Source organism: Phascolarctos cinereus, unplaced genomic scaffold (assembly GCF_003287225.1).
Source record: "Phascolarctos cinereus isolate Bilbo 61053 unplaced genomic scaffold, phaCin_HiC Scaffold_1;HRSCAF=81, whole genome shotgun sequence".
In the NCBI taxonomy this organism is placed as follows: domain Eukaryota; kingdom Metazoa; phylum Chordata; class Mammalia; order Diprotodontia; family Phascolarctidae; genus Phascolarctos; species Phascolarctos cinereus.
This window is the reverse complement of record NW_027555514.1, coordinates 219,861,664-219,871,325: the sequence shown is the minus strand read 5'-3', so window position 1 is coordinate 219,871,325 and position 9,662 is coordinate 219,861,664. Positions and strand designations below refer to the sequence as shown.

Here is a 9,662-nt window from a genome sequence, read left to right as displayed (position 1 = left end):
GTAAAACTTGGACTCAGTCAAAAGGCCACATACGGCCTCAAGGCTGCAGGTTCCCTACCCCTGGCTAAACCTTTGGCCCATCCACTCTGGCAAAAGAACAAGAACAAACCAGATGGTTAGGAGCAGATAGCAAGTTTATTTGGTGAAAGCAGAGAGCAAATTGGCCAAAGAAGACACATGGTGGGGGTTGGAAGTAAGGATGTCGGTAACCCTGAAAAAGTAGTTAGTTGCTTCAGGGGCAAGAGGATGATTTTCACACTGAGAAAAGTTAGGGGGTTCTTTGTGGAAAGGGGGAGTTGTTCTCAGCCATTCAGCACCATCCGGACTAGCTCTGTGGAGAAAGAAATGGGGATGAGCTAGGGAGCAGGCAAACAGGGGAGGGGCTCAGCTGAGGGTGGTGGGACATCTAGACCCCTAAGGTGGCAGGAGTAGAAATATCCCCCAGAGTCCAGCTCTGGAGGTAGAAGAGCCACCTATGGGGTTTGACTGGGCCACATTGCCCCCAGCTTTCCTCCCAAAACTTGTTAGTTCCCATCCCACCCTGAGCAGCAAGGACACAGCAAAGGTAGAGAAGGCACCCCCCCCCCAAACTACCACCTATAGGCACTGTCAACCCATGGCAGGTTAAGGGGAGAACACAGTGGGTTTATTTTGGAGGAGGGGGAGATCACCTCCAAGCTGCCCAGCAAAAGGAAGGGCAAGGGATTAAACTGTAGCAGAAGCTGGCCAGGCAACCCTCCCCCATCGCCAAAACCTTCACCCAGGGATATGGACAAGGGCAAGATAGCACCCTAAAGCAAGACTGTCCCAGGCCTGGTAAGTTGCCAGACACCTGGGTACCAAAAAGCTAGACCTCACACAGAGCCCAGGGCAAAATTTGAGGGGCACATGGAGATGGAGTAATACCCAGACAGTCTTCCTTTATGCAGGGGGACTACCCTCCCCTTCCCAATCAGACAGGTCCATGCAGAAACATGCCAAGAGAAAGTGAGAAGTGAGAGGCAAAGGCAGGGGACAAATAGCGAAAGAGAAGAGAGGGAAGGCAGGGAAGGGATCAGGAAGGAGACACGGGAAGGTCAACTTGGAAGGAAAGAGAGGAGAGGCTGGGAGGAGCCGTACCCGCCCCATGGGGCCCTTCACCCCGACAGGATATGCCTCACAAACGCTGCAGGAAGGAAGAGACATTAATGGTGAAGACAAGACACAGACATAGGGTGGTGGGGCGTCACACAGGATGTGAGGGGAGACATTCTATTCCTCATATACTTTCCACCCCTCACATCCAGCTCTCTTCCTGCCCCCCTCTGACCTCCTGAATCTGAGCTAGGCCCCTACCCCTCGACTGCCTCCAAAGTGCTTTCTGAGCCATCAGCCCACCTAGAGATACAACTTCTTGCACACAGTGGGGTGCTAATAAATGCTTGCAGAACTGACTTGTAGGAGGAGAAAGATTCTCCTGCCACCATCTCCTGAGGGCGACAGGGACTTTCTTTTTTGTCTTTATGTCCTTGGCACCAAGCAGACACTTGATGTCTACAGATTGATTGACAACCCTACCTCAACTTTCCACACTGCTAACCCTTCCTAGAAAATGCTCAACATGCCCTTCTCACCTTCATAGTTGATACAACCGTTGCTGTCTTCATGCCCTGCCACCAATACTTCCACTTCTTCCTCTGTCATTTTCTCACCTGTAGAGAGGGGACCAAAGCTCTCAGGGCACCAGCAGACTAGGGGAAAGTAGGGAAAGACCCCCAAGGACCACAGGGAACCTGGAGGTCTGTTGATTTGGTGGGAGGAAGCCTTACCCAGGGTGATGAGGACATGTCGTATTTCAGCCCCCATGACTGTGCCGTTCCCTTCCTTATCAAATACCCGAAGCCCTTCTACGTAGTCTTCATATGTGCCCTGGTCCTTATTCTTTGCTACAGTCTGTAGCATTGGCAGAAAGTGTTCAAAGTCCAGCACCTTCACATTCATCTCTGTCCCAGAGAAAAAGGGGGGTTAACATTAGTGGCATCATGTCAGAATGGCCATTTTCCATATTCCACGGGCTGGGGGGCTCTGAAAAGGAAGCCAGATCACCGCTACACTGACTCCTTTTTGATTGGGTTTTCTTTTTTTTTTTTTAAATCAGACATTTTCCAATATAACCCCGTAACAATTTAGAACCCTCTTCTGTAACAGCAACCATAACAAAAACAAAACAGACAAAAAAAACCCAGTTGAGCTAAACTACAAAATCCAACAGCCTAAGAAAAAATCTTCCATATCCCATCTCGAGAAGGGAATTCATTCTGCCCTTCTTCCCCCTCCAACAATTGCTAAAAGGAACCTTGTACAGTTTGGGTAACCCCACATACACTAGGCTCTCCAGAGATAAGTTGTTTCCACCTTGAGCAACATTCTTGGAGAATTCCTAACTGCACCCCCAAGTCACATTGTTGGGGGTCTCTCTCACCATCACTCTTGGGATTCCCTAAGACCTTGAGCACCTCAGCATTGGTAGGGTTCTGGCCCAGGGCTCGCATCACGTCCCCACACTGGCTGTATAAGATCTTTCCATCCCCTGTTCGGTCAAACAGCTGGAAGGCCTCTTTGAACTCTGGGGGCAGGAGGCAAGAGACAGATGAGTGTCAAAAATGGACGTACATATCCCAAAGCTCCAAATACATTCACTTTGGTCTGGACAAAACAAACTCCTGGGTAACTCTACCAGACTGAATCTGGTTTCACTTCTGATCACGTTTCTCAGAGGACCCACATAATTCTGTGTTAAGTTTCCAGATACTTGCCTGGATTGGGGGTACTCATCCCCTAATTCCCCTCTAATTTCCCTCCTGCTTCAAAACTCACTCAGCCCCGCCTTTACTCCTGGGAGTGGAATGCGCCACCGCCCAGTCTGGGTTCCAGCCCTTATAAGGAAGTAGGTGCAGCCCAAGGCCTCCGGACATCCCAAAGGAGCCAGTTTTTTCACCCCCATTCTCTAAATAGACAGGGCTTCCTGTCCATGGACAGAGAGCTCCAGCCAGATCAAGCCCCTGCTCCTTCTCACTCAAATTCCCAGTGCCCCATACAGTCCTCAGCCCTGCCCCAAGGTCTAAGCCAGCAAATAGGGTAGAGTGGACACTTAGGGTAGAACGTCACAAATAAGGTAGAGAGGAGGAAGTCTGTTAATAGGGAGAGAGGACAAGAGCAGGCAGCCTAACACCCAGTCCCCAAACCATCACAGCACACACGAGGGGTTATGTAACCAAAATCTTCACACATCAACCCCCGAAAACAAACTCACCCAATGCTTGGGGCCCATATCTAAAGACAGGAAGAGGAGGAGAGTGAAGAGGAAAGAGACAGTAAGAGAAAAATGAAGGAAACCGGGAGGAGAAAGGAGACAGACACCCCTGGGTGGGTGTGCGGGATGATGCTTGAGGGAGGTCCCAGCAGATAGGGAGACCTGGAAATGCCCCTCTCCCTCTTCAGGGTGGGTCAGAGGCCACTCACCTGCTGTCTGATCCTCCGTGAAGTCACACTGTGGCCCAACAAAGAGGAGAGAGGAGGAGAGGTCAGCGTCCAGGCTTCCACACCCAAAGGGCTTTCCCCCCTCCCCAAGCCTGCCATCTCCCACAACTTCCAACTCCTCTGGTCCCGTGTCCTCAACTGCAAAATGAGGGCACTGGACCAGCTGGTGCCGAAGGCACAGTCCAACTCCAAACTGGGTCCCTCCCCCCTGCCGCTCCTAGTCGTGGGCCCCCAACCTTAACAAACAGAAAGCAACCCCCAGACCCTAAGGTTAGGTTACCCGACCCCTCCTGGCGCCCTCCAACTCCCCCTGCCCATCAGGAACCACCCCCTGAGGCTCCCTATCTGTCCACCCCCACGCCCCTGGCCAGGCCTCCCCCTCCGCTTCCTGCCCCTCTCCAGGGCCCCACCATCTTGGCCGTGCAGTTCACTCGCTCGCTCGTACTGCTGCTGCTGTATGTAATGGCTCCGTCTCTCTTCCCGGCTCCAATCTACCCGTAGAGCGTCCCATGACGTCACCCTCTACAGATTCAGCCAATCGGAGGCCCTGCCTGAGGTTTATGCAGATGAACTCCTTGGGTTATTCATCAGGCAGGTCGGATCCCAGGCATTTCTGGACTTGCACTGGGAGGGGGAGGAGAAAGTGGGATGTGAGCTACCCCTATTTTGGGAATGTCATCAGAAGCCCTGGAGCTATGCATGCTCCTTCACCTCCTGCTGGACCGCTGTGGGTCGCCGGGGCTGGAGGGGCCAGTGGAAAAAGCCCTGAACTTGGATTCAGTTTCGGGGATCTGACTCTGAATCATAGGGCCCTACGTAGTCTGGGCCAGAGTCTGGATTCAAACCCAGAGCCGCTGCCTCACTCCAGATCCCTCGCTTTTCACTCCATCCCGCCATAGCCACCTCTGAACCCCATCCGTGTGAACTGTGTGGCCTTGGCCAAGTCACCAAACTCTCTGGGCCTCAGTTTCCTGCTAGTCTGTAAAAGGAAGGGGCTGGACTAGCTGACCTCCAGACCTTGGTCTTTTCAGCTCTATAACTTATGGAGGTTAGACACTAGGACAGAAGGCCCAATTTCTGTCTGTTATATCCAGGGCAGAGAGTGATGTCCTGGAAGGTGGACAACTGGAATATCATAGATTTGGGGCTGGAAGGGATCTGAGAAGTCATCTAATCTACCCTTCTCTCCTACCCTCCCCCACCCATTTTACAGAGAAGGAAGCTATGTTTTAAACAATTAAATTAAGGTTATTTGACTTTCCTAATGTCCACACAGCAAATGGTCCTTGAAACCAGGTGCTCTGACTCTTAAATGAAGCACTCTTTTTACTAAACCTAGACCAAGGACCAATCATTGTGGGGGAGGAGGGGGAGCAAAAGAGTGAAGATGAAATCTTACACACAGGCACAAACCCCACTCCCTCCTCCAAATAACAGACAAGAAACTAGAAGTCCAATACTTTATTATGGAAAATAAAGCAAGCGTAGGGGGATAACACAGTATGTCTGTCCCCTCCCACACCATCCTTCTCCACTCTCAATGCCACTAGGTGCAGCCAAGGAGCATTCTCAAGGCATTTACTAAGTGCCTATTGTGTGCAAGGCACTGGACTTTCATCTCCCCAGGATGCAGGAAAACACTGGCTGGAGAGAAGGAGGATCTATAGAGAGAGAGGCGTTTGGGTGGTTTGGGTAGCTAGTACACTGCCGTCCCTCCTCCCCAACCCCCCACCCCCATCCCTCAGAAGCAAGAAGAGGTGAACACAGCTCTCCTAGGAAAGGGGAAACTGATAGAAATAGCTTTTATCTACATTCTTTGTTGTTTTCTTTTAAAACACTTTCCCATACTAATAATTGGTTCTCACCCACAGCCCTGTGAGATTGATAAAGCAAAAAGTGTTAATCTCACTTTACAGATGAGAAAACAGGATTACAGGAATGAAATGACATGACCAAGATCCCTCTGGCGCGGAGCTGACACTTGAACCCAAAGTCCATATTCAGTGATATTTCCAGGGCACCTTAATGTTTCGAAAGCTCCCAAAGGGGACAGAGAAAAAGGTAGGAATGAAGCTGAGGATATAGGGGTGAGGAAGGCTGGAGAATCACTCTACCTTGGGGCCTCAGCTTGACATAATGTGTTTCAGGAAGGCTGCCAAAGGAAAGTGAAAGAGGGTGGTCAGAGCCAAGCACCCCTGTTCTCTCATCCCTCCTTGGAGTATATATTATTTCTCCACTCCCAAGGACCACAGCAACCCCACTGCCTCCCCCCCCCAAGACTCACACATACTCCCCAAACCTCCTTCTTGCTTTTTGCTCTCCTCCCTCTCACCCTCATAGTTGATGGAGCCATTGTTGTCTTCATGCCCAGCCAGGAGAGTCTCTACCTCTTCCTCAGTCATCTTCTCCCCTATTAGCAGAAGCAGATAAACTTGGAGCCTCCTACCCCAACTTCACCCATACTGTTAACGGGTGATATTTCTTCCTCATCTTGCCCCCCAAACAGAGCCACCGTAGCTTTCTCTCTCCCTTCCTTTTCCCCTTTCCTTCCCAGTCCCATGTCCCCTGTTATAAATATTATCAATGCTATGCTTTTGGGTAGCACTTTTTTTCAAAATGACTTCACTCATGCTAGCAGAATATTCAGGTTTCATCATCTCCTGGACAAAGGATGAAAGTGACTTGCCCGAGGCCATACAACCAGTGAGTGGCAGAAGAAGAAATGGATGCCACATCTTCTGATTCATCACCTTCCCATTTTATACTTCAGGTTGTCAGAACATTAAGAAATCTCATAGGTTATGCTCCCTGGAGTTTGGGGTCTTCCCCAACTTGGCTACATCACTAACTATTCTTGCTTCTTCAGATCTATCCCTTCCAGGAAATGTCATTCCCTTGCCTAGACTATACTGAAATGGCCACTTCCACTGCCATGCCTACCCGGCCGTCCACAACAATCCCCTTTCCCATAACACACCCTCCACAATGGCCATGAAGCCCAACCCCTGACCCTTGGCTACACTTAGTTCTGTTCTCTTGTTCAGTCCCATAAATCTGGGATCTTACCCCTTCATCTCAAGTGAACTTCTCCTCCACCGTGACCTCCACCCACGAGCCACCTTTTTTTTAACCTCCCAATCTTACCCAGGGTGGTGAGGACATGTCGGAGTTCAGCCCCCATGACTGTACCATTCCCTTCTTTATCAAACACTCGAAGTCCCTCAACATAATCTTCATATGTGCCTTGGTCCCGGCTTTTAGCTACTGACTGGAGCATGGGCAGGAAGGTCTCAAAGTCCACACGCTTGGAGTTCAGCTCTGAGGGAATGGGTGGAGGGTGGGGACAGAGGATGCTAAATGACCCTTTCCTGGGACTCCTCTATCCAACCCTCATTACCTGGGATCTCTAGCCAGGGGACAGTCCCATTAGAACCACCCCTTCAACCCATCTGATCATTCAGTTCTGTCTTTTTTTCTTTTTTTAGCAAATAGAATTTTACTGTAAGTACATGTAGATTTTGTTTTCATGACACATGTTACAAATGCTTTATTTACAGTACATGAACATGTCATCGAACTATATTTGGAGGAGTCACTGGTATTCTCATCTTTTAGTAACACATATGTCAATTTTTAAGGGTCTTCTCTGGCTTCTAATTGAACTTTAATGGCAAACCACTCCAGCATCTTTGCCAAGAAAACTCCAAATGGGGTCACAAGGAGTCAGACATGACTGAAATGACTGAGCAACCACAATTACACAGTGACATTCATCAATTCATTTGAGGCAATAATTATGGAACTTAGCTGGTTCAGTCACTTTCCAGTTTGTCTGTCTGTTTTTCACTAATCCCTTATATTTATAATCATCACAGGTGGGGAACCTTTGACCTCGAGGCCACATGTGGCTCTCTAGGTCCTCAAGTGCAGCCCTGTGAATTTGGTCAAAGGTCTGCCCACACGTGGCCTCGAGGCCAAAGGTTCCCCACCCCTGAATCTAGTCCAACCCCTACCTGAACTGAATTAATTCTACAGAATCTCTAGATCCTGGGCAAAGAACCATCCCTACCTCCAAAATCACTTTTAGGGTAAACACACTCAGACTAGCTGACTCAACTCACTCTTGGAGTACTTAATATTATCCTATGAACCCTTGGTCACCATTTTTTTTTTTGCCCCACTACCATCATCCCTGTTCTCATCATTTCCTGTAGCCTCACCATCATTCTTTGGGTGACCCAGGACCTTGAGCACCTCAGCATTGGTAGGGTTCTGGCCAAGGGCCCGCATCACATCCCCACACTGATTGTACAAGATCTTTCCATCTCCTATTCGGTCAAACAGCTGAAAGGCCTCTTTGAAGTCTGGGAATGGAGAGGGAATTAGAGTTAGCCAACGGGATCCTTCCTTCCCCAGGTTGGAAGCAGGGCTCAGAATAATAGACTAAAGAAGAACATAGCAGGAGGAAGAAATTCTGAGGACAGAACTAATATGGAGGGCAGCTCTGGGGCTGTAAAAAAAAAAAAGAGAGAGAGAGATACAGGGAGACAGAAAGACGAGACTGTGACAGGGGATTTAGGATAGGAGGGTGGGGGCAGGTGGTTATGGTCTCCTCACCCTCCAGTTGGTCCTTGTTAAACTCGATCTGTGAAGGAAAAGACAGTGTGAAGACGGGTGGGGTGTCATGAAACCCCCAGGCCAGGCCAGCTCCCCTCCCCCACTCCTTATAATTGGCAGCCTCTCTGGAGTGGCCCAAAGGGACCCAGCTGGGAACTATGAGCGCCTGAGTCCCATTCCCAGCTCCGAGCCTTAGGAGAATACCAGCAGTGGGTTTGTGGGAGGGAGATCTTCCTGGGAAACAAAGCTAATCCAGCACCACCTGTTCTCCTCCCCCTGGCTCTCCCAACCCTGCATCCCTCACATAACCGGCAGTTGAACAAAAGCTAAATTTACCCCCACACCCCCAGCTGTGATTGTCTAACAAGTCCCACTCCCCACCCTCCCTTCTCAGACCAACAGGCTCCTACCCTCCCTTTCAGCCTCTTGTCCTAGGCCCTGAAGAGTGGGAGTAGAGGATGGACACTGGCCCCTTCTTTCTCTTTCCTCTGAAACAGTCCCAAGGAATTAAGCATCCCCATTCCCAGATTCTTGTGTTCCCCACATCTCTGTTCTCCACTCAAAGTGTAAAGGGGTGCCATTATGTACCATATTGAAGAGACAAGAGGGGAAAAGTGAACATGGGAGCAGCAAAATTGGGGCGCCTGGATTAAGACCCCTAATAACCCCATTCTACAGATTTAGTATCTGGCTTCTGGGTTTGTTAAGGGGGAGCTAAGGCAACCCCCACATCATTATAGGGCTCCATTAGTTACTCCCCCATTTTCCCTATTCCATCTACAAACCCACCATTCATCATCTTTCGTAATCCTTACCTTCTAAAGATGCCTCCCCAATCTCCCATCCCTGCCTCCCTCCCTTCATCTTGCCCCTTATGGCTGGGAGACTCACCACCACTTTGGAGAGGTCAATGGGGGGCTCCTGGGTTTTGGTGGGAGCTGCTGAGACAGGCGGAGCAGCTGGTTCAGACTTGGGCTTCCCTGGAGGGGCCACGGCTGGCTTGGCAGCAGGTTTGGGGGCAGAAGGTCCCAATGGCCTCTTCACAGGGGCGTCTTTTTTGGGAGGCATGGTGGATGATGGATGACAGGCACAAGAACAGTGCCCGGAGGGGGCACTCAGTTTAAATAGCCAGGGAGTATGGGATATCAAGGGGGCGGGAGCAGAGATCAGACTGGGGTGGGGGGGAGGTGAGGTAGAGGAGAAAGACAAAGACAGACAAAGAAGCCTGCCTGCCCTCTACCTCCCCTGCCTCCCCCACTCTGGGCCTCCTGCCCCAATCTCCTGCCCCAAGGTCTCCGTCTCTCTGCCCACATTTCCCAAGGCATTTTGCCAAGCTACTGCCCCCTCTGGGAATAAGGGAATGGGGGTGATGGGGAACTGGGTGCCTAGATTAAAAGGCTCACCCTTGAGTAAGCAGGAATCACCCCAGCAGAGAGGACCTCGGCATCTCAAATATACAGTCACATATATAGGAAAGGCTAGGGGCAGAAGAGAACTTACATATTTCAACTTCTGCACCCGGTCTC

General features: G+C 50.3%; 2 protein-coding genes across 3 annotated transcripts; both read right to left on the bottom strand.

Moving 5' to 3' along the window:
- Window positions 1-116: 116 nt before the first annotated feature.
- Window positions 117-4,014, bottom strand: MYL6 (myosin light chain 6). Of its 2 annotated transcripts, XM_020990009.2 has the most exons (7): window positions 3,930-4,014; window positions 3,502-3,529; window positions 2,462-2,605; window positions 1,809-1,982; window positions 1,614-1,691; window positions 1,120-1,165; window positions 117-331 (listed from the first exon to the last, which is right to left on the bottom strand). In XM_020990009.2, exons 1-6 carry the CDS (start codon window positions 3,930-3,932, stop codon window positions 1,137-1,139), a joined length of 456 nt encoding a protein of 151 aa, XP_020845668.1. In that variant the 5' UTR covers window positions 3,933-4,014; the 3' UTR covers window positions 117-331; window positions 1,120-1,136. The 2 variants fall into 2 exon arrangements, with proteins under 2 accessions (XP_020845668.1, XP_020845667.1); XM_020990008.1 differs by lacking the exon at window positions 1,120-1,165 and having other exon boundaries at window positions 3,930-4,011.
- A 963-nt stretch (window positions 4,015-4,977) lies between these two features.
- On the bottom strand, window positions 4,978-9,299 carry MYL6B (myosin light chain 6B). Its single transcript, XM_020990007.2, has 7 exons — window positions 9,028-9,299; window positions 8,137-8,164; window positions 7,740-7,883; window positions 6,664-6,837; window positions 5,852-5,929; window positions 5,634-5,671; window positions 4,978-5,180 (listed from the first exon to the last, which is right to left on the bottom strand). Exons 1-6 carry the CDS (start codon window positions 9,202-9,204, stop codon window positions 5,643-5,645), a joined length of 630 nt encoding a protein of 209 aa, XP_020845666.1. The 5' UTR covers window positions 9,205-9,299; the 3' UTR covers window positions 4,978-5,180; window positions 5,634-5,642.
- Window positions 9,300-9,662: the final 363 nt, after the last annotated feature.